Consider the following 24,484-nt stretch of genomic DNA (forward strand, 5'->3'; position numbering starts at 1 on the left):
GAGGGAAGGAGTCAGAGCTGCCTGAATGGAGTCCATAGAAAGAAGGCATGAAAAGTTTTCTAATAAAGCACTGGTGGTGATGCCAGTTGTGTTGGTCTGGACACAGTTACTTGTGTTGGGTTGATGTGACCAGAAATGTGGATTCTGTCCCCATCTGCTGCAGCCGGGTGGGGCAGTGCCCCTGATCTCCTGGCACACATTATCTGCTCATGGGCCATCTTTAAACCAGCTGGGCAATCATCTTGATCTTCCCACAGCCCATCCTCCCTCCAGGAGATATCTCCTGTTCATGGCCACTGAGTCCCAGGGCATGACTGATAAAATTCCATCATCCCACTGGGAGATGCTCCAGCCAGGGGAGGAGCCAAGCCTTTCCTACCCAGATAAAAACTGAGATTTGGAACAGCAAGTTACTTTCTTTCCACTGGATTCCAGAGGAAAACAGGAGCCTTCTACATCATCCCTGAACCTTCAGAGGAAACTGCACCTTCTCCAGGAGCACTGCCCCAACTGAACCACATCTGCCCCTGCAGGAGGATGCAGCCACCATTGAATGGGACTGTGCCAACACCCTGACTGACTGACGGGTGTCAGCTTGGATTCTGACTCTGGCAGTGTTTTGGGATTGTTCTTTGTAACGCTGTATTTCTATTTTAATTTTCCTAGTAAAGAACTGTTGTTCCTAATTCCCATATCTTTGCCTGAGAGCCTCTTAATTTCAAAATGATAATAATAATTTGGAGGGAGGGGGTTTACACTCTCCAAGTCAAAGAGAAGCTTCTGCCTTTATTGGCAGACACTTGTCCTCCAAACCAGGACATTACTGCTGTAGCTGGCTGTGTGTGGAGCAGGTGCAGAGCCCTTACTTTGTGAGTACTCCTCTCCCATGGGAGGTGGGTGATCCTCATCCCAATCCACGGTGTCCTCGTCGGTCAGCACCACGATGTGACACTCGCGCTCCCCCTTCCTGGCGCTGTCCACCATGATGGGCAGGATCAGCTCCTCCAGGTAGCTGTCAAACTGCTTGTGAGCCCCATCATTGGAGAGCTCGTGTAACAGAGCACCTGAGGGGACACACAGCACAGGAGCTTTGCTGCAGCATGAAAACATCTCAGCTCTGCACTTCCCAGATCCCAGAGCACAGCCAGAATTCCTCTTCAGACAAAACGCTCAACATATGTTCAGACACACTGACAGCCTCCAGATCCAGAACTGGCAAAGTCAGAAGTGCAGACTGCATTTTAAATGGGATGCAAATTTCACTGCAGAACCATTCCATACCCATTAAAAACCCACCAAGCTCCAATCAATACAGTGAAACAGTAACAGACTGAATAATTAATTCATTATGATACTTAACTTGAATTTCCAGCAACAACCTCTGCCCTTGAAAGTGCATTTTGCTGCCTTCTCTATGATCACTCACCAGAGAACAGGGCAGGAAATTCCACCCACAGCCTGTGTTATGATACCACACACCCCATTTCAGTAGAGTGCCTTTCACAAACCTGCCTGTGTTAAAAGTATTTCTTTTTGCCAGCATGCCCACCAAAAAGCTGCTCCAACTCAAATCCCTTCACGACCAGGAATTCTACTCTCCAGATTTGGTATCCTTGGCTCCTGCTCTGCCCATCAGCCTTTAGCTTAAATTATTCATGATTCTCTGGTACATTTTGGATAGGGGGTCTAATCCTGCTTTTAGCCTTCCTTTTATTTGCAGTAACAGCAAGCTCTGCTCAGCCTCTGTTAGAAAAAGAGACTAAAATGTTTATAATTTGCTTTTGGAGCAAAGTGCCAGTGTTCTGAAGGTTTCAGTCACTTCACTTTGGACTGAAACAGCCAAAAATAAGCTGTTTAAATGCAACTTGAGCCCCAGTGAAATCCACATCTTCATGCATAAACTAAAGCACAAGATTAAGAACGGCACTGAATCAGGATCAGAGTGCCGAACACCCTGCAGATGATCTCCTAAGAGTTGATTTCTCTCCATACTTACTTAAATCTTGACATTTGATTGTGTTGAAATCAAAGTTTATGCAGAGGTAATCACATGTGTCTCGAAGGTCTGGGATGGAAATCCCATCAGGGCAGTTAATGATTCCGGTTTTGTAATAATCCTGTGAATAAAAGGACAGTTTTTGGAGAGAAAAATTAAGAAAATCTTCGACTATGGCAATTCTTAATTAGTTCTTTATTTTGTTTACTAATACTGGAGAAATACTGAAACCATTTATAGCTCTGTGTACAATAAAAGAGCCCTGCTTGTCCAAGAAACTACATCTTTTGCAGATCCTCTAGGGTCTGATAAATTATGAGCTCCAGTTAAAACTTTTCCATGGCACAGGCTTTCTTAACATCTCCTATGCAATATGTACTTATATGCAGCCACAAGGTCAGGATACAGCTCAGGAATTACAACAGCAGGACACAAGCAAATATCTGAAATGTGGACTTCTACCAAAACCTGCTATATTTTTTCTTTAGAAATCACAATGCAAAACATAAATCCAGAGTGTCCCAGGGGGTGCAGCTGCCTGGAGATGGCTCAGCTGTGCACCTGTGACAGTTTCTCTCTTTCCTGCCAGGTGCAGAGCTGCCCTTACCAGCACGGTGCGGAACACGGCCGAGCTGATCCCTTCTGCGATCTCGTACTCGCCCTTCTCGTTTGGCCGCGTGAAATTGTATTCTCTGCCTGGCCCAAACATTCTGAAGAGGTAAAGAAGCATGTAAGTGCACAAGAACATCAAAATGCATTTATTCCAGAGACAATCTGGTGTACTGGGGTTAAAAAAATGCTTTCCTGTGAGGGTGAGGAGGCCCTGGCAGAGCTGCCCAGAGAGGCTGTGGGTGCCCCAGTCCTGGCAGTGCCCAGGGCCAGGCTGGACAGGGTTTGGAGTAACCTGGGATAGTGGAAAGTGTCTCTGCTCGTGCCGGGGGGTGAAATGATTTGAGCTTTAAGGTCCCTTGCATCTGAGGCCATTTTATAATTCTGTGATGAAGCCCAGCAGTGACATAGAGATACAATAACTTAAACATCCACTCCAATCTCTTCCTTAGTAGGTAAGGACAAGAGCTGGCTCAGGGAGGCCTGGCCTCTGTTGCTATGGCTACTACACCCTAAGGAACAAGCCAAAGGAACAGATCAGTCCTGGGGCAGAAAACCCCCCATCAATAAAGCCCTTGCACTGACCTACACCAGGTAACTCCACATGGCTTTACATGCTTTGTTTTACACAACAACCCATGCAAGGGTCCGTGACCCAATGGAGCCCTTTGGTCAGAGAGGGGGGAAAGTGCTGGCAATACAGCATATGAGGATTTCTTGGTGCAGCAACAGGCTCCAACCTCTCAGCAGGAGCTGAGTAACTTTTCTTTTGAGAGACTGTCGAGAGGTGGCAGCAGGAGGGGATGGAGCATTATCATATTCCCCATTCAGGAGTAAGGTTATCAGCTGAGGACAGATGTTCAGCTGACAGACCAGGCAAACACTTGGGGAGAAAGCAAAAGGAGACCACCTCTGGCTAAAATTGTGCATTTTTTGATGGACATGGACCAAAAGAAGACTTATCTAGAAAACTGCCAACTCTCTATCTGGTCAGGTCTTCTGGGCCTCACTCACAGCCAAATTCTGAGGTCACTGTGTGTACAGATGACATCACAATACAAACATTACATGTTTATTCCACTAAAAAAAAGAAAGTTAGACTGCCTTGAAGGTACCAGAAGTGACCCACCTTCCCAGCATGGTGTCAGGGTGAGCAGTGAAGATCTGGGGGTTCACTGCAAAGCGGGTGCCATCCACCACCAGGGTCACTTTCTCTGGAGCTACTGTCTGGGAACTGCTGCTTGAAGACAATGCACATGACCCATGGCGTTCCTGGCTACTGAAATATTCCAGCTGTCTCTTATTCCCATCTGGGATATGGCAGTTGTGAGGCTCTTCAGGTGCAGACAGCATGCCACTGATCTGGGGACTTACTGGGCAGGTGCTGTGTCGGCATTCAGAATCCAAACCTGAGGGACAAACAAACATTGCAAGGGGAGGAGAGAATTAACTGAAAAACATCATTTCATAGTAACACTTCCCACTGAAATGAGAAAACTGAGTCATGCAATAATTAAGGATGCCATAACTGTCAGGGTGATGTTATATGTCATAAAATTAAGCTGTTATTGAACTGAACCAGCAGCTGGATGTTTTGGTGAGCCATGGGGATTAATGTTCCCTGTCAAAGCAAGATAGATTCAGATCTATCTGAAGAGCAGGAGCACAGGAATTAAGCAAGGCCATAAATACAGAGCCAGCCTGCTGGCAGGACTCCCACAGGAAGCTGAGCAGCAGCACACACCTCAGCAGAGTGGTGTAAGGCAGCAGTGCCCAGTGCCAGCCTGGTGGGCACACAGGACTGTCCAGATGGCTGCAGTGGATGTGATCAGGGCCAGCTCCAGGCTGCCAGGGCATTGCTGAGGGGTGGGCTTGCCAAGATGCTGAATTCTGCTGTGAACTTCTGTCCTTTACAGCAGCCTGGCACAGAGAGGGCACATAGTCCCCAGTGCACACTGCCCTGTGATACTGGACTATTTTCCAAAACAGAGCACCCCTTAAAGCCCAAAAAATAATCTCCCTTAAAGATTACAAGCTTGAGGGCATTATCCTTACCCTCAGTCCTGGGAACTGCAGGGCTGTGACCTCCTAACACCACAGAACTTTCTTCTGCCTCATGGGCTGCTACACTTCTGTTTTCCACAGGACAACTGGACTCCAGATTTCTCACCCAGCCTGTGCCCCCAGCACAGTTCCCATTCATGCTGGGCCTCCGTGCTGTGAGGAGTTGGTGGCGTTTCCTAAGAGAAGAGCTGGAGAGAAAATCCAGGTTGTTAGTTTTGGAGGAAACTCCCAAGCAATGAAGTTCAAATCCCTCCATCTGCTACCACAAACAAGGTCCCTCAGGCTCAAAAGGCATTCTTCAGGGATTTAACTGTTTCAGAGGCTTATGGTGCTAGTTATGCCCCTACCCTCACCTGGGAAGAGGGGAAAATAAGATTTTAAAGTAATCAGGAGTCTATTAAATCTATTTAATCTATAGACCTTCACTTTTTAAAAGCTAAGTCTAAAGCCACTAATGTCTTTAGATCAGATGTGTCTTCCTGCAAATACCTTCCTGTCAACTCCTCTACACCTCTACAGCCCTTTAAAAATGTTTATATTCTTGACTCCCAGTCCTGGCCAAATGAGCTCTGGAACATGGTTACAGCCTGAAATATCACATTTTCCCAGTTAACAGCCCAGGCATTCCCTCTTAACCACTCAGAGGTTTGACCAGGAGGTTCCCTGCTTCTAGGCATTGCTTGGTTTTGGTTCTTTCTTCTTGATTTATGCTCCCCCCAGTATTGAACCCACTGCAGTCCCACAACAAACCCTTGTTCAGTGCAGTACAGCCATGGCTGGAGCAGCTCCATGATGCTTTAACCACTGCCACTAAATCTAAATCTAAATCTAAATCTAAATCTAAATCTAAATCTAAATCTAAATCTAAATCCACATACTCTAAAACACCCTGGAGGGAAAAAAAGCCCAACCTACCCCAAAGCCTTTAGATCAATTCCAGAATTGTCAATATGTCCAGTGGAACAAAAAGTCAACTATTCCCCTGTCTCACAGCACTGTAATTATTGTGAGGAAATGGAGTTTTTCAAGACTGCAAATGTTAAAGTAATTATACAACTAATACTGTGATTTCAAACACATTCACTGAATTATTACATTGTATGTTTTGACCCTGAGATTAGCTCAGTTGGCTGGAGCAGGATGCTGATAACACCAAGGTTGGACATTCAATCCCTGCATGGGCCATTCACTGCACAGTTGGACTTAGTGATCCTTGTGGGTCTCTTTCAACTCAGAACATTCTGCAATCTGTAATCTGAATCAAAATGCTCTAAAATTTGGTAGCTGCACTGAAAGCCAAAACCTGTGTTTTAAAAGGCAGATTGATTTACTTAGGGAAAAGTATTTTGAGATGGAGAAAAGAACACTTTGGTTGAGCAGATACATAATCACAACCCTAACCCTTAAGGGGAATCATTCTTGAGACTTGCTGGCTGTCAGGAGGAACCCCCTGAATGCTCTGGTTGGAGGGACCTTGCAGCACCTCAAGGGACACCTCCCACTAGCCCAGCTTGCTCAGAGGAGCAGACACCCCACTCTTTTCCCTCCACATTAACTTTCCCATATTAAAACAATACCCCTGAGAAAGCTGATGCCATCAGAGAACAGAATTTGCTCTGTGAGCTGACAAGAACTCCATTAAGGAATCAAGATAAGCATAAAATTTACTTCTTGGGCCCCTTTCTTCCAGGAGTGCTCAATTGCTGCAGCTCTGCCAACAAGCTCCCCTTGCAATGCCTGAACAATCTCTTGATTATTTAATGCATTACTCAGCAGAGAGGAGAAATTAGGCAGGAAATCAGACCAATAAGCAGAGCACATGAAGGCAAAGAGCAGCTTTATTCAGGGACACTTAGACTCCATAAGTTCCCCAGAGCTCTGCCTTACAAGCCCCATTTAAGTGATGTCAAATGGCACGAAACACCAACAGACTGAATTTCACAATAACCAATTGGGTGAATGTTGAAATCTTTGTTCATCACCTCAAGCTCTGAATTAAACGCAGAGACCCTGCACACCCCTCAGCAGAGTCCTTACAGCAGCTCAAAAATTATTTCCAGAACTATCACCAGTTATGCAGGAACTAAAATGTACCAATTTCCCTTGTCATTCCCCCCTTCTGCTGCTTAATCTGCTAAGCAGGATTGTCAGGGAAAATGCCCCAGCTGTTTGACACCTTTCTCTTTCTTTTCAGTTGCATGAAATTGAGCACCAGCAAAACCTGCTAAAAACAGCTGCTCTTTGCAAGGTGGTGGCTCTCCCAAGCATAAGATCTGACTTTCCTCTTTCCTGGAAGTGGAACATCCAGTCCTGATCATCTGACCCAGCTCAGGCTGATGGCATTTCCCTGCCTCCTCTTGGCATGCCCAAATCCTGCAGATTGTGTGTCAGCAGAATTGAGGGAAATGAGAAAAGATCTTTTGGCACATCTGGCTGGTACAATAAATCCCCAAACGAGTCATTTAACGTGACAAATATATTGCAAACACACCCAGAACCCAGTGGGGAAACAGGAACATAAAGACTTCAAGGCCAAACTCCTGCCTGACCAGCTTACAAATGTCCTGGTTTCCTTTCATGCCCAGGATCAAGGAGAACTACCCGTGGTGAGAATGAATGCTTATAAATAATAATTAGCACCATTCAGCTTCAAAGCTTTTTACAAATATTAACTGCTCATTGCTCCTGAGAGCCCTGGGAAGCACTGCAGGGAAGTGTTTTATGAGAGAAAACAGGGCCACAGAGGCAGAGAGCTAATCCTCAGGATCAGAGCAGCAGCCCCAGTGCCTGCTCAGGTGCTGCTCTGACTTGGGGCACGTTCACTGCTCAGCTCCCTGTGCCTGCTCACTGCACTTCCCCTGTGCTAGCAGGACAAACACTCCCAGCTTTCCACCCTCCTTAGAGGCTCCTTCCATGCAAGAGGTTCCTTCCACCCTCTGGGAAGTGCAAATTGTCTGGTAGCACAGAATGGCTGAGGAGCAGTGAACAGGCACCCTGATGTCTTTCCTCACTTCTCTGTGACTTGTTTGTGTGCTCAGATCCTGAAGGATCAGGTAAGGAGCAGTCCACAGAGGAGCTGAAGCCTCATAGCTGAACTGTGGGAGCTGGGCACTCAGGAGCAGCAAAAATCCCATGTCACATTCAGCACTAGAGGTCAGAGAAAGAGCTTCCCCAGCCAGAGAAAGGGAATCAGTATAGAATCAAAAATGAAAATTCCCATCTGGCTCTGACTGCTGGTTTTGCCATACTTGGAACACAAGGGCCTCTCCTTCCTCTGGAACACAACAATGTCAAGAACTGCACAAATATCTCTGTTCTCCAGACCCTGTGCTGGTGGCCCCATGGAAATCATCTCTATTTGAACTCATCTAGAGCCTTATTTTTTGCTGAGGCAAAACCATGGAAGTCATAATTTAAATTTTTTTTTTAATCACAACGTGGAAACACTTTAATTTTGCAATGCACCAGTGGTACAAACAATTCATACTGCAAATGCTTTGCAGAGATAAAGAGGCTGATCCCTGTTCTTTGCAATCCTTAAGGAAGTGTTCTGGAATGTAAAGAGGCTGTCACATCTTCAGCACATTATCCTTCCCCACCCTGAGGAGTCAAAAACACATCCAAAAGCACTTCCCAAGGCACACAGCTCTCACCCAATTCCTGGAGGAGCTGAATGGCTTCACTGCCATGAAAAGAAATTCAAACACTGCAACGTGGCCAGCAGAGAAAACCCATTTAGATACAGCACATTTATTAAGCAAGAGAAAACAAAAGCATCAATACAAACGTGCTGGTTTCTACTTTTTATTTATAGTATTAAATAAATACAATAGTTCATCATATTTATAAATATATACTCCTTATCATTCGAATTTTTTAAAAGAGCCATTATAGAGAATTTTAGGTATGAAGAACTGCAAAGAAAAATCATGAAAAGCCTAGCTGCCAAAATCCACTGAGGATTGCTGTAAGCCCTGACAGCTCATACAGGGTCTCACTGCCATCAGGCATGGCAAGAGAGGTGTAAGAGAGTAAAAATAGTAGAGATGAGTGGCTTTAGCGCACCTCTTGGTGAGGAAGGAGCAGCAGTGAGTGAATCAGCTGTTGAACAATCCTCCCCTCTTCCTAAACCACAGCCTAACCATCACGACTGAAATAAAATCCAAACAAGTCATTTTTAAGGTGACAACACTCCTTTAAGTCTCCAAAAACATTGCCATGTACAATTATTCTCAGAAATCTGAGCAAGCAGGAAACACGCGCTCGCAGGGCGTGCCTGACCTAATTCCACTGCCCTGCACTGGGAACAAGATGGATTTCTGATGGAGCTGCACGTCTCTCCACAGTGCCTAAAGCCTGCCTTTCATTTGTGTCCTGCTTTAACCCCAGATGGCAACTGAGCCCCAAACAGCCACCTGCTCACTGCTCCCCGTGGCATGGGGAGAGTAACTGGTGGGTTGAGATCCAGATATTTTAATAGCTAAAGGAAAAGAGAAGGTTGTGTGGAGACCTCAGAGCACATTCCAGGAGCTAAAGGGGCTCCAAGGAAGCCAGAGAGGGACTGCTCATAATGAACTGAGTGACAGGACACAGGGAATGGCTTCCCACTGTCAGAAGGCAGGGATGGATGGGATATTGGGAAGGAATTGTTCCCTGGGAAGGTGGGCAGGCCCTGGCACAGGTGCCCAGAGCAGCTGTGGCTGCCCCTGGATCCCTGCAAGTGTCCCAGGCCAGGTTAGATGGGGCTTGGAGCAGCCTGGGAGAGTTGAAATTATCCCTGCCCATGGCAGAGGGTGGAATATGATGAATTTTAAGGTTCCTTCATCCTTCTAGCCATCAAACTTGATATGAAAAATTATATTGACCAGTAGGTAGCAATCCAACTTCTAATTTTCATAATAACCTTGCTTCTGATCATCAGATGAAGACTTTCACAGAGAGAGAGAAAAAGACAAAAAACCAAGGATTCTGCCTGTCAGCTCAGTTCACCTGCAATAAAAATGTCCCAGTTGCAGAGAGGCATTCCAGAGGGCTGTGCAGTGATAGGAACTCATCCAGCAGAAAGAAAGGGAAAAAGTGAAATGTTCTCTATTAAAAAATTAGACCAAATCTGATGGCTCATTCTGTAACTAGGAAGGACCTGAAAGCCCCCCCAGTGCCACCTCCTGCCATGGGCAGGAATCTTCCACCATCCCAGGCTGCTCCAGGCCCTGTCCAGCCTGGCCTGGGACACTTCCAGGGATGGAGCAGCCACCTGTGCCAGGGCCTGCCCACCCTCCCAGGGAACAATTCCTCCCCAATATCCCATCTGTCCCTCCAGCAGTGGGAAGTCACTCTCCTGGTCCTGTCCCTTCAGTCTCCTGTCCCAAGCCCCTCTCCAGCTCTCCTAGGGTCCCTTTAGGCACTGGAAGGGGGTCTAAGGTCTCCCTGGAGTTTTCTCCTGTCCAGGCTGGACACCCCTAACTCTCCCAGTCTGGCTCCTGATGTCTCTCCCAAGCAGGGAAATCAGCATTTCCAGGCTGAGCCCCAGGCACTGCCCTGTGCACCTGAACCAACAGAGATGCTCAGGGCAAGGTAAGACTTGGCAGGTGTGGGGATGCCACTCCCTGGCACCTGTAGATAAACCTGGAGCACAGAGAACAACATGGAACTGCATTCACCTGGGCTGCATCAGAGAGAAAACATCTAACTGCAGCCTTCACATGCTCTTCACAAACCTCCTACTGATCCCCATTTCATTTTCCCAACACAAACACAAGCAGACAATAAAAGCTGATTTATAGGTTGGACCAGCACAGGCACATGACAAAAAGCTTTCCCATTGTTATGAAATAACTCTATCAATATACAGAGGATTCATTTTCCATCTGGCTTCAAATGATAGATGGAAAATCATGTCCAGCAGGCCTGATGCAATGCAGGACAGCCTGAAAATGCTGGCAAGAGACAGCAAGGAGGCTGATGAAATGCTTGATTGTTTCTCCCATTCTGTGCATAGTGCTGCACTGTTAGCAGAGTTTACTGACTTACTCATTTACTTGAGGCTCAACAAAAATCCACTGTTTCTACAAATGCAATTCAAAACTACAGTTGGCAATATGGGTTGAAGGGTTTACCACTGCACTTGCACTCCTTGATTTATGACCTGGGGGTCACCAGGTCCTTCTGTCACCACCAGTGCTCAGTTTATGCTCTGAGCTGACCCCTCACCAGTGCCCCACACTCACAGCAGCTTTTCCTTTGCCAACTTACAGTTACCAAGACTAACACCTGCAGAAAAATAATGGAGATTTATTAACTGGATGTAACCTATCACAGACTTTCCCAAAATAGGAAGGTCACACTGTGGCAGCCTCATCAACAGAACAGATGAAATGCATCCAGCAATGTTCCACCACAGGAGCAAAATTCCTCAGCACAGCAACTCCTGCCTTTTTATTTCCCCCCTCTGAGGCCCAGGCATTAATGTTAGAGAGCAAACCCAAACAAACTGTAAAGGTTATTTCCTCACAATATTGGAATAAAGACAGTCATCTGAAAAACTGTATTTGATCCTCATAAAGAGTTTCTTACTACTATGGCAATGGCAGCTTTGCCCCTGCTATCTGATTAAATTCAGCATTTTAATAAAGTTGGCTATGCCCATACAGAACACACACCCCCTTCCTTGGCAGAAGGTTGGAGTGTGCAGATCTAATCAGGAATAAGGGGAAAAAACTGCAGCAAAAGATGAGGTGTTGTAAATATAAGGAGGATATTTTTGTCTAGAGACAGGAAAAACAAATGTTCCCTGCTAAAATAAACAACACTGAGCTAAATTAAGTTTTAAGGCAGGTGACACCTGTGAGTTACACTCTCTTCACCTGTGTTAAATTAAGCTACAAATACTCAGGTGAAAGCCTGTAACAAGAGCAAGTGCTGCAGAAAACAGTTTGGCTGTACTCTCTGTTCAACCACTTGCTGCAAAAGTACTTATAAAGCTTTCAGAAAATCCACACACTTCAGCAAAGCATAAAAGCAAGAGCTGCCTTATCCCTTTGGATTTAAAAAAAAAAATGCTTTTATTTCTCAACTTTTGTTCTTAGGCAGTTAAATCAACCTTGGCTCCAAATTCCCAGATTTCAATTCCTGAATTATATTACAAGAAGTCCAGTTTTTCAATGCAGCAAACAGCACAAGGCAGGAGTATTGCTGAGGGAGTTCTAACAGAGAATCTGATCCACCTGCAAGAAGTGCAGAGCAGAACTGCTCACCCACATTTCTGGTGGAACCCTCTGCCAAGCACCCCTCACTTACTGCCGGCTCATCCGTGCTGGTGCTCCCTGCACCACGATCCCAAATTCCCAAATCCTGCTGGAGAACAGGGAAGCACCAGGGCACAGCCAAGCACGGCAGTTTAAACCCTTGGAGCAGCTCTGGTCACTCCCCCAAAGCCCAGGCAGCTGATTCATGGAAATATTTCAGCTTAAAAGTCCCTGCAGCTGATTCATGGAAAGTTGGAATATTATCTGTGCTGTAACAGCTTTTCAGTAAAAGCCTCCCTAATATCTCTCTCTCTCCAGATTCCTCATTCAGTTTTTGAGGAATTGTGTGGTAGAAAATTCTATTAAATATTCTAGTAAATATTCTATTCTACTCTATTCTATTTATATTTTATTCTACTCTATTTCTATTCTTATTTCTATTCTTATTCTTATTTCTATTCTTATTCTTATTTCTATTCTTATTCTTATTTCTATTCTTATTCTTATTTCTATTCTTATTCTTATTTCTATTCTATTCTATTCTATTCTATTCTATTCTATTCTATTCTATTCTATTCTATTCTATTCTATTCTATTCTATTCTATTCTATTCTATTCTATTCTATTCTATTCTATTCTATTCTATTCCATTCCTATTCCTATTCCTATTCTATTCCCATCCTATTCTACCCTAGATGCCATTTGGTAAAACACCCTCCTGCCACATATCTGTTAGACAGGCAGAGAAGAACAAGCCACCAGAATTTTTAGTTATGTACAAAGTATGTGCACATGGATTCCCAAGCCCAGGAATTGGGCCCAAACAAATTCACAGTAACTGAGGATAAAATGAGTTATTTTATCAGTGCATTGCTGAAGAGCCTCAATAAGAACCACCACTTTCCCTCAAGTGCTCTGGTGCCATACATGTTTATATCACCTAGAAATGTTACCCTCTGTCAGCTCAAATATTAAATCAATCAATTCTATTTCATACTGCTTTCCTTTAAGATACAGCTAGATTGCTCAGAGACTGCTCCAAACACAATTTCACAAAACAACAGAATTAAATATATCACATATCATCAGTAATACATAATTTTTAATGCAAAGAGAACCTAAACAGGCAGGAAACTATTTTCCAGTGATAAAGCACATGTCCTGACAAGTCTGAATGCAAGAGAGCTCCTCATAACAAACAAAACAAGCAATGTAACATAGAAAAAAAACCCCAAAACAAGTCACTAATTTGCTAACTTTTATATGCAAAAGCTTGCTATTACTTTTGGTTTGGGGGCAAGACTTTATTTCTTTAATGTCCAATTCTCTCATCTGTCCAGATACAGCTGCAATAAAGCACCTGTGGCTTGGTCAAGAGGCTGGAGGAATGTAAACAGCAAGAACCTCTAATCACCAAGAGATGTTGTCCCACACCAGTGGGAAAAAATAGATTTAAATATTTTTATACATAATTTACATAATTTGTATAATTTATAAATTAGCTTTTATCATTACCTTGTTTTTAGCACAGCACCTGTCCATTGTGGATCACTCAAGATGGGCACTGGTGTTTTACCAGGGTGTTTTGAACTACATAAATTTCAATTAATTTAAGCAAAAATTAAAAATTCAGCAGAGACAAAAATCCTAAACCAAAATTCCTCTCCTCATTTACAGAGCTTTTGGTTTGCTACAAAAAGCACCTATTTGTTCTGACTCTTATTTAGAAAGGCTGTGAGCAGCTCCAAACTCCACCTTCCCTCCCTGGAAGGGATCCCAACAGGGAAGTGCTCACTCATTCCCAGCTCATCTGCCACAACCCCAACTGCCATTCATTTCTAACCAATTACAGGCAGCAGCCCTGCAAACTAACAATAGGTGGCACATTTTTAAAAGTTGGATGCAGTTACAGGAGGTTTCAAAATAATAACAATTACAAAACTCAAAGCAAACCCAAGAAGGCTGTAATGGCATGCAGTTAAACTTGCAAGGAACTGTTGCCACGTTGAGAAAGAGGTTAGAGGCTCCAGGTCCTGCAGCAGTTTATGTGGATCCCACAAACCTGGGGTTTTTGAGCTTTCTGTGCTTTCTGGCACTGACCCCCTGTAGAACACTGCTTTTGACCTGAGGCCTTGGAGAAGACTTCCAAATTTGGGTGATGAAGTTAAAATCATGGGTGGGTAGTTAAATAGAAGTGTGTGCTTTCACAAGGTGAAGGGTTTGAAATGTGAGGTTTTTATAGTATAGTAACAGGTTTGGGACAAGATGGAGGATTATGGGTGGTGTCTCTGTCAGTGTTCATCTTCTTTCTTCTTCATGGTTTCTTCTTCCTCATGGTGGGATGGCAGAACCAGGCAAAGCCAGGTGTCCCAGGCAGCACTGGGGATCCTGCCCCAGGTCTGGGATGGTTCAGGCTGCCATGGGGTCACTATCTGCCAACCCAGGGGCACTGCCCTATCTCACCACAACACCTGCTGGGAGCCTGTTCTGATAAAGCCACAGCTGAACTTTCCTAAGGAAGGGCACAAAGGGAACATTGACAGTGTTGTCCCAGAGTTCTCAGAATCTGACACGTGGTTTAATGCTCATTAAGATACAGACAATAACAAAAAGCAAAACAAACATAAGGCTCCTTCCACGGTGCAGCTGCATTAGTAACTGCAAGTAGTACTGAGTAATCTGAAACCAAAATAAACACAGGAGTTTTATTTAGCACAATTACAGCTCTTTGGAAAACACCTCCTGGTTTATTTTGAGGAAGGCAAGAGCAGGGGCTACAATTTCATCTAGGTGAGGCCAACCATTAGCACCCTGGCAATTCATGTCAGCAGAGAACTTGATACCTTATTTTCAAGAACTGAAAAACAGTTCATGATTTTAAACCAGCCAAGGTCTACAAGGGGACATTGGCAAGACACCTCTTGCTTTGTTTACATGCCTGAGTAAATATTTTACATGTCAAGCATAGTTATAACACTTTCTAAGAATATTCCATTACATTCTTTCTTCTATGACTAATAATTCTTCCACAAAAATATTTGGGTAGTGCTGCATTACAGCAAAATTAGCCAGGAACTGGAACTGTATTTTGAGGGAGTAAAAAAACGGAAAATACCACAAAAAAAAAAACTAAATTGAAAAAGCAGAGAAAATGCCTATTTCAACACACATAATGAGGTGTTCATGCTGCCCCATTTGGGCACTGGATAAGGTCACTCTTGAAAGGGGAAAGTTCTAAAATTGAAGTGTACTCCAGAACAGGCCTCTCTGGCTTGTTTTTACCCGGACAAGCAAGAACACAGCAATATTCTAGCCAAAACTGTAGCTGGTTTTCTGTTTGTCTCAAAGATAACATGCAAAAGAAATGCCAGGGCTTTTTAAAAGTTGCTTATTTCAAGGAAATGATCTTCAAAGCCTGTCCTTGTGAGGAATATTCACTCTTCTGAATAATCCAAGAGATTCTCAAATTAATTAGCATCTTCCAGCAGCAGAGCTTATGTGTGATTTTAATAAATCCTTAACAAGAAGACAGGTTTTCCTGCAGAGCCTGCTGATTAAAGGGTCTATAAATGTCCCAAAAGCAGCTCCCTGTAACCTGAGCACTTCAACTCAGTCCTGACCAGAGGTGACCACCCTGTGACATTTTAGAGCTCAGAACATGGCCTGCATGAAATGAGGTGACTTTTGTCAGCCTGGCTGAGGGCACAGGACATCAATCACCTCTTACTGCTAAACCTGGAGCACCTCTCCCAGCAGGGAACATTTCCTCCAGCCCTGTGTGCCACGAGGGGCTGGAGTGCTCCTTGCTCCAGAGGTAAAGCCTTTAAGGCTCATGGCTCTCAGTCTGGTTCACAGGAGGTTTTGGTTTGAGTTGTTATTTTTACTTCAGCTGTGACAGTCTTCTAATTAAAGATAGAACTAAGTGTCTGCAGCACACAGGGTGAGAGGTTGGAGAACACTCTATTTTCTGCATTAAGAATTGTTTCATCTCTCAGAAATGCAATCATTCCACTCTCCAAGTGGTGAAGTGGCATTTCCCATAGCTGCTCATAACACCTTTAAAACACTCTTGGAATGACTTAACAGCACAAAGTCAAGACACATAGAACTACCACAGCTATGGCATATTAACCAATTCTCTGAAAAAACTGATTTTTAAACCATCTTTAAAAAGGAGAGGCCCATGATCCTGGCAAGGAATATTTTGTAATAGGGACATTTGACAGACAGGACACCATTTAAATATAGCACAGTGCTAATGCACAAAGCTCTCCACAGCTTTATAATTATCAATAAACAAACCTCGTTTCCCCTTGCTTGGCCAGCACAAGGTAACAGAAATCTTTAGACTGGTTTCACTTCAGTATCTTGTGCAGAGCATTCCCAGCTGACCTCCTCTAACCCAGCTGTTTATCACTCTAGGGCCTGACAGCAAAGCTGCACGTGGACCCAGCTCCTTGCACCAAACACACTCACTCTGCTCTTCCTGAGAGCCACCTTGTTCAGCCCTGGGATGGGACCTCCACCCCCACGGCTGGATGTGAAACAGGAGAGAGTGCTGGCAATGAGCAAGCTCCACTCCCACGTGCCCAAGAAATGCTCATGATCAATATTGTCCTCCATTAGTGCAGCATCCAAATCAATGCCTTTGACTGCACTCAAAGGGAGCTCTGAGATCACTGGGCAGCACAGCTGAGCCCCAGAGCAGCAGCATTTAGAGTAAAAGCTAAAACCTGCCTGTCCCAAGTGCCTCAAACATTAGCTAATTTACACACACTTAAGATGGATCTCAGCAAAGCCTGCATATGGGCAAAACCTTATGGTCTTTATGTGTTTTACATTAAAGCTGAACCACTTCTCAAATGTACCTGATTTGCACATGACTGAATAATCTTATGATTTTTCATAGTTGTAACTTGGTCAGTCTGAAAGGAAAAAGAAAAATTAGATCCTACAGAAAAAGGTCAGGTTGTGCTCAGATATATATATATGAGAGAAACTACAAGGATTTAAGAAATCAAATTTCAACAGCAAATAAAAACCTGAAGTTTTAATAGTCTCTATTTCTTTTCTGGTTCTTAGTTGGATTCCTTTCCCAACACAGTAAAGTCTTTTTTTTTCCCAAAACCCTTACCAATTTAAAGGCCTTTGCTATGTACATGTCCATCTCCTGAGGCTGTATCAGCCCCTGACATCTGACCAAGAGCTTCTCAGCAAGCATTAGACTACAGGGAAGTCTGCAAGTGCCTGCTGGAACATTTCTGTCAATGGATTAGGGAACTCATTCACAAACACCAACTGCCACAGCAGATAACATTCCAGACAGACGGAAGCTTTTCTGTGGGTAGAGATTATGTAACACCACTGGATTTTTAATCCACTTGCCCAGAGGAAGAAGAAATGAGCTCACTTTCACGGAGGTTAAAGCTTCCTTATTCTGTTTTTCTCTGTTGTTTGATCCAGTCATGTTGAACTAGCAGCTGATACTGAGCACATGAACTGAGGGACTTGGAAAATCCACCCTGCTCATCTCAGCCCATCCAGAAACTCTGCTGCTGCTGCTGCCATCAGTTCCTCTCCTGCCTTTCCCCTACTCACATCTTCTGTGGACCTCTCACTCCAATTTATCCAAGTTTACCAGAATAACCTGAGCACTGCAGTCATTCAGTTATAAAACAGGCACCACTTGGAGAACAATAATGTGAATGGTTATTAAACTGAGCATATCACTCAAACTGGGGCAGATGCTTAATCCTGCCAGTTTCCAGAACATCCAGTGGCATCATGTGGGCCCACAGGAAACATGACCAGCTGCTGTCCCAGCACAGCAAGCACCAGGGCTGGGCTCCAAGGAACTCAGCTATGCTTTCTAGTCCAGGAATTACATGTATTGAAAACCTCTCTTTTATTAAACATGGCTTTGTTATTTACATCTTCCTCATCTGTTTTGCAAAGCTACGTAGCCAAAACTTTGCATACCAACCACGTGGCAGCAGCAATCATTAACTGTTACACAGCACTTCTCACTGCTGTCACAAGGGTCACTTCTCCTGTTTTTATGGCTGCCAAGCTCTGCTTCCTTCTGAAAACTTCCTGATGGACTCAACTCTGACACCCAACACAGGTCAGGGACGTTGCACAGTTTTATGGGAGCTGGTTGGGAAATGCATTCATTTCCCAGTTCTTGGAACACACGCTGCTGCCACTGAAAGCAGGACTGACTAATACATCCTAATCTAGACTGTTTGTCCACAAACTGCAGAGGCAGACCCGACACAGAGCTGTACTCTCATTTCTTTCTCTTTAATCCATTTCCATCACCTCTTTTTTATTGCTTCTTTTGGCTATTTCTGTATTGAATTTCAGGCAGCTTTTTATTCTGGCAGTAAAAAGCTGAGTAATTCTCAGTCACTCTGACAATGGGATACATATGACTGTTACATTTTATAGTTCACAAGGGTATTTCTATATTTTGTGTGTTCAGTAGCAAACCAAAGCAATGGCTGAACATTCCTGCTCCCAGGAGCAAACCATGGATTAGCACTGTTTTTAATAGCTGCACATAACACATCTGAGGTTGTTCTGAGGGCAACAAAAAAAAATAAAAAAAATCACAAGTTGCAGAAGAAATGACAATGTTGAGCTTCAGCACTATAGCCCATGTTCAGTGCTGCTTCTGAGATTAACAGACATTGATTTTCCCTCTCAATTTCAGGCCTGTGCTTATGGACCAGCTGCCCTTCAAAAGTCTTTACTCCTCTTTTGTACTCCAAAAAGTGGATCCAAAGCCCACAGGGGCCAGTCTGAAGTCTCTGCTGAGGCTGGAGGACACATTGTGACTGCAAATTAGAACTGGAGCAAGACACAGGAGGAGAAATGGTTGTGAAAATGGATGGAATAACACAGGGAAGGCAGGTCCCAGGATTTCAGGTACTTCAGTACCTGTAATTATTGTCCTGTAACACTCCCAAAAACATCCCCTCCCCACATCCTGCATTACCAGCCCAGCTGCTCTGCACTGTCATGGCTCAGAACAGGGAAGCTGTGCAGTGAACAATTCACATGGCAAGGCCATCCAAAAGCCAGAGACCCAAAATTGTACCAACCTTGGCAAAGATGGTGCAGCAGCTCTACCCGACTGTCATGGTGGAACCGGAGGGGACACTGGGACCAGACACCTGAAATCAGAGTGGCTTTCATCAGCAGCCTGGCCAGGCCTCCCCAAAAACCAGATACTGCAATCAAACTGTTTCTACAAAAATGTTAATGACACCAGATTGGTAATTTCTAAATTTTACCTTAGCTCTGGTTATGCTATTTATGAATAAAGTGAAGAAAAAAATGCTGATGGCTCCCCAGCCTTTCATATCTTCCCTCACAGAAAAGGTGTTTATTGTGCTACTTGTCTGGATGTGGGTTAAATTAGCCAGTAATGCACTGATCCTCTGGCTAAATTCACTTTTTATTAGAAACTCATTTAAAAATCAGGAGATCCTTTAGACAGCTCAAGTGACCTTTATCAGCAAGCACCAACTCAGCATTTTTCTTGTCAAGAAAGAGCTCATTATCCACACAGTCCTCTGGGATCTCCCAGCAGAACACAGCAGCTCCAGAGTCCATCCCAAGCTGAAGCTTTCAGGAGAATCACTTTGTATTTATTAGGCAGGATTTGACTTTCTAGAAGAAGGAAGAGTTCCCAGCAGTGGCTTTGGCAAGCACAGGCACCAAAGAGAGAGCACACAGGTGCTGTTCCAGGAGGGCTGCAAGGCTCCTTCCCCCAGTTATTTGGATGAGTTGGCCTCTCATCGTGCACTGACTTTCCAAACAAACTCTGCAACTCTGTGATGCAATTATTAATCCAGTCCCACTGCCTGGCCAATGTCCCTTGGTGATCACAGCTTTTGGCAAAGGGGGACAAAGGTGTTGTTAACTACAGCACTGGAGCCTTACAGCAAATTCATGACACAGGGTGAAATGTTATTTACTTTTCTCTACATCCAAGTTTTCTGCTTATGGGTTTTCAGGAGTTTAAGTAGAATTAATAGTAACACCTTTAAACAATTATACTTTGCTTCTCCTGACTGCACTGCTACACTGTGAACTGAACACTTGGCTGCCTGTCATGGGCACATGGAATGAGTTCAAGATGAGGTTGAGTGACAAACTCATCCTGGCATTGCCCAAACTCGGGGCTGAAAGCTTCAGCTAATAAAATGAGATGATGATTCTTACTTCTCATGACCTGTAAAGACAGACTGTCACCATACATAAAATGTTACAAAGTCCTGAACACAAAACTCCAAGCAAGTGGTTATGAAACCTCTTGGATTCTGAGAAGGCAGGACTGAGCATGCCAGAACATGAAGGGACTTCAAAGAGACTGAGGTAAGATCAGATCTATGATCAAATCAGTTGAAGGAAGAGAGTTTCTCAAGTCTGATGGTTAAAAATACTTTGGAGATGCAAATATCAATCACTGTTGTGCAGAGCTCAGGTAAGGCCACCTCTGGAGCACAGGAAAACAAAAGTGTAACTTTGAGTGATTTTATACTGAACACATCCAACTGCCCTCCATGGACCTTAGATCCATATTAGCACAACCAGTGATGAGGCTTCTGGAATTACTGTCTTATCTGCCACTCCAAGAACTGTCTCAAAACCTTTCCAGAAAATAAACAACCCCATATTCACTTTCTCTGCCTGTAGGTACATGCACTTTACATCAAACAGCTCAAATGATTTTGCTACTTGGTTCTCACCATTGTTAAGAAGGACAGAAATAATCAGGTTGGTTCTTTCATCTACAGCTTCTTCCAGCTGCCCCTGCAGCTTGACTGAGTTCACTAAACTCTACTCATTTATAGAGAGAAACTACAAAACAGAAAGCTCCCCCAAAAGAAAATGATTTAATGAACTCCTACCAGAAAGATCATTCCTTTCAAGCCCAAATCAAACACAAAACTCATCCCCTTTAATTCTGGCAGCAGAAGACAGCATCAAAAGATATTAAGAAGCATTTCATGTGCTGCAAATTAGTCTGTCTTGAAATGAACCCTAATAAATCAGCACACACCTATTTCCATGACAGCAGAACTTACTTTAACCTGTCCCTAACTGCTTTAAGATAAGCTGAAATAAGTCTAGACACAGTTGTCTGAACACTTCATTTGGTTTACATAAACTGTTATATTTCAGCTGTAATATCAGAACACGGATGTTATTATGGAAAATAAAGACAGCTGTTGTACAGGCTGCTTTGCAGAAGAGCATTTGTTAGTGATGTAAATACAGAGTTATGCTCTAAACAGTGTATTTATTTTAGCAAAAGGTGACTGCTTTCCTAAAGAGAATAATAATAAAGGCACATGGAAATCCAGTCTGGAGGATAATAACTCTCACAAGCAGCTTTGGCTACACATTAACCCACAGTTCCTGACCCCAATAATTCACTGTTTTGATGCTCAGATCACTGAAAACACTTCTGAGAAGTGAGCATGGAGGTTTTTATAACCCTCAAAGGCAGGTGACTGTGAGCAGTGCAGCCTCACAGCCCCTGCTCAGGGTAAACAAGGACACACATGAGCAGGGGAAGCTGAGCCTTCCCCTTGATTCCCAGACACAACTTCCTTCCAAGGAGCTGTTTGTGACTGCAGCAGCAAGGACTGGGACAGAGGTGAGGATGGGGCTCTCACAGGGACCACAGGTGAACTTTCTGCCTTAAAGCCATAATCTACAGCTACAACACGATTTGGGTTGAACCACTCCTGGCAAAACAATTCAAAATATTCTCCCTTACAGAGGTTCTCAACCTTCCAGGTTTACAGAATCCCAGAATGGTTTGGGTAGGAAGAGGCCTTAAAGCTCATCCTGTTCCACTCCCTGGCATGGGCAGGGACACTTTTCCACTGTCCCAGGCTGCTCCAAGCCCTGTCCAACCTGGCCTGGGACACTTCCAGGGATGGGGCAGCCACAGCTGCTCTGGGCACCCTGTGCCAGCCCTCCCCACCCTCACAGGGAAGAATTTCTTCCTAATATCCCATCCAAATCTACTGTCAGGGTGAAGTCCTTCCCCCTTGTATTGTCTTGTCATGCCAGGCCCTTGAAAACAGTTTCCCTCCATCCTTCTGCAGGCTCCCTTCAGAAGGCCACATTAAAGTCACACCAAACCTTCTCTTTTCCAGCCTGAACAATCCCAAATCTCAGCCTTTCCTCACAGCAGAGCTGCTCCATCCCTCTGATCATCTTTGTGGTCTCCTCCAACACTTCATGTCCTTCCTGTGCTGGACCCCAGGGCTGGAGGCAGCTCTGCAGGTGAGGTCTCTGTGCAGGGCAGAGGGGCAGAATCCTCCCTCCCCTGCTGCCCACACTGGGGGCTCAGCCCAGGGCTCTGGGGGTTCTGAGTCCAACACAAGTGACCAGAGCAACTCATGGCCAAGTCCTTCTCCCAGGGCTGTTCTCCAGCTCTTCATTCCCAGCCTGGACTGACCCTGATGCAGCACCTGGACCTTATTAAACCTCATACCCAAGACTGTTTGTGTTATTATCCTCCCTTCCATGAAGGGCCTCAGGTCACTGAGATGGCAGTACAGATAGGCAGGATCACAGGTGACACAAAAATGTGCCTATGAGCAGAGGTCTCACCCACTCACCCATTTAGGGGAAAGCCCCTTAGAAACTCCTGCTCCTTTCAAAGCACAGTGGGGCCAGAAAGGAGGGAGGAAAAGAAAGGTTAACTCAAGCCTAAAAACACGTTTAAGAATAATGCTGCACCAGCCTACAGCCCCAGAACAGGCGTAGGAGGGTGGTGTGTGACCAAGCAGCACCCCAAGGGGAGGCTGCTTCCATTCTGGGGGTGGTGGGCACAGCTGCAGCCTCTCCACAGGGCACTGGGCACAGCCCAGGAAAGTGTGACCGTGTCAGGGACAAGGATGCAGTGCTAACCTAGGGATAACAGTGTAGGAGACACTCCAAAGACCCCCCTTTACAAATAAACACTAAAGAGGTGGCAGCACTCCCATCCCCACAGATGCCCCCAAAGTCAGTGCACACAAGCTGCTGCTCCCAAACACCCTCAGAGGAGCCCCCAAAGCTCCCCAGGCCCCTCCAAAGCCCATTCACAACAACAGAGCCCGCTGTGACCCCCACACACCCCCCAGCCCCCTCACCCATATCTGTGATCCCCACACACCCCCCAGCCCCCTCACCCATATCTGTGATCCCCAGACACCCCCCAGCCCCCTCATCCATATCTGTGATCCCCAGACACCCCCCAGCCCCCTCATCCATATCTGTGATCCCCAGACACCCCCCAGCCCCCTCATCCATATCTGTGATCCCCAGACACCCCCCAGCCCCCTCATCCATATCTGTGACTCCCAGATAGTCCCCGAGCCCCCTCCAAAGCCCACTCACAGCAACGGAGCCCCCTGTGACCCCCAGGAGCACCCCCCGCCCCCTCCCCCACGTTTCCTGTGACCCCCAGGCCCCTCTGGGCCCCTCACCCTCCCCTACGCCCGCTGGGCCAGGAAAGCCCCCCCAACCCCCTTTTCCGGACACTGCGGGCGCCCCCAGGCCCGTAGCAGCCCTCAAAGCATAGAGAGGACGGAGAAGAACCCCAGAACTCCGAGGAGAGCGGGAAGGAGCCCCCAAAGCCCCGCAGAGCCCCGGGTTGGCCCCCCCGCCCTCCGAGGCCGCACTCACCGCGTCCCCGCCGCGGCCGCTCCCTCAGGCGGCGCTGGGCGGGGCCCCGCGCCTTAGCCCCGCCCACCGCCCGCGCAGCCATCTGATTCGCTCAGATCTGTGATTGGCATCTCCAATTGGCCAATGGAAATAGAGAGAGCGTGAGGGGGCGGGGCATGAGTAGTTTGTGCCCGGGGGGAGCGGAGCCCGCCCAGTCCCGCCCAGTCCGACCCAATCTCCGCCCAGTCCCGCCCAGTCCCGCCCAGTCCGACCCAATCTCCGCCCAGTCCCGCCCAGTCCCGCCCAGTCCCGCCCAGTCCCCCTCAGCCCAGCCCAGTCTAGACCATGCTCCTCCCAGTCTCCTCCCAGTCCAGACCAGTCTCCTCCCAGTCTCCTCCCGCAGCCCCTTTTCGTCCCTAAAAGTGTTTTCCGGTCCAGCCCAGTCCCTTCCAAGTCTATCCCAGTCCCCTCCCAGTGCATCCCCGTATAACCCAGTCTATGGCAGTTCCCGTCAGTGGTTCCCAGAGCACTTCTAGTTTCTTTGTTTCTGAAAGTGTTCTTCTTGTCCTTCCCACTCCCATCCAACCCTGTCCTAGCGCCTCCCATTCTATCCCAGTGCCTTAACAGTTCATTCCTAGTGCCCTTTTAGTCCCTAAAATTGCCTCACAGTGCTTCCAGTCCTGTTCAATCCCTCCCATATCCCATTCAAATCCCTCCAAGTCTATCCCAGTCACTCCCAGCTCATCCCAGTCTATCCCATTGGGGCAGGTGGGCATCTCCAGCTACGCTCCCACCTCCAGCTGTGCTCCCACCTCCAGCTGTGCTCCCACCTCCAGCTGTGCTCCTGCCTCCAGCTGTGCTCCCACCTCCCGTGCGGGCACTTCCAGTCTGT

The 24,484-nt window shown here is 45.8% G+C and overlaps 1 protein-coding gene across 2 annotated transcripts in view; it reads right to left on the minus strand.

Moving 5' to 3' along the window:
- Positions 1-23,723, minus strand: part of KCTD20 (potassium channel tetramerization domain containing 20) — a 28,983-nt gene extending 5,260 nt beyond the window's left edge. Inside the window, exons 1-7 of one of the 2 annotated variants that reach the window (XM_056511551.1) lie at positions 23,614-23,723; positions 19,020-19,091; positions 4,661-4,857; positions 3,735-4,014; positions 2,604-2,706; positions 1,997-2,117; positions 867-1,064 (exon numbers count right to left, since the gene is read on the minus strand). In XM_056511551.1, coding sequence (XP_056367526.1) covers positions 867-1,064; positions 1,997-2,117; positions 2,604-2,706; positions 3,735-4,014; positions 4,661-4,808 — 850 coding nt within the window. In that variant the 5' untranslated portion in view covers positions 4,809-4,857; positions 19,020-19,091; positions 23,614-23,723. Of the gene's footprint in view, positions 1-866; positions 1,065-1,996; positions 2,118-2,603; positions 2,707-3,734; positions 4,015-4,660; positions 4,858-19,019; positions 19,092-20,672; positions 22,927-23,613 lie in introns of those variants that run through there. The other variant, XM_056511552.1, reaches the window with a different exon arrangement.
- Positions 23,724-24,484: the final 761 nt, after the last annotated feature.

This window comes from Oenanthe melanoleuca, chromosome 26 (genome assembly GCF_029582105.1).
Source record: "Oenanthe melanoleuca isolate GR-GAL-2019-014 chromosome 26, OMel1.0, whole genome shotgun sequence".
Taxonomy (NCBI): domain Eukaryota; kingdom Metazoa; phylum Chordata; class Aves; order Passeriformes; family Muscicapidae; genus Oenanthe; species Oenanthe melanoleuca.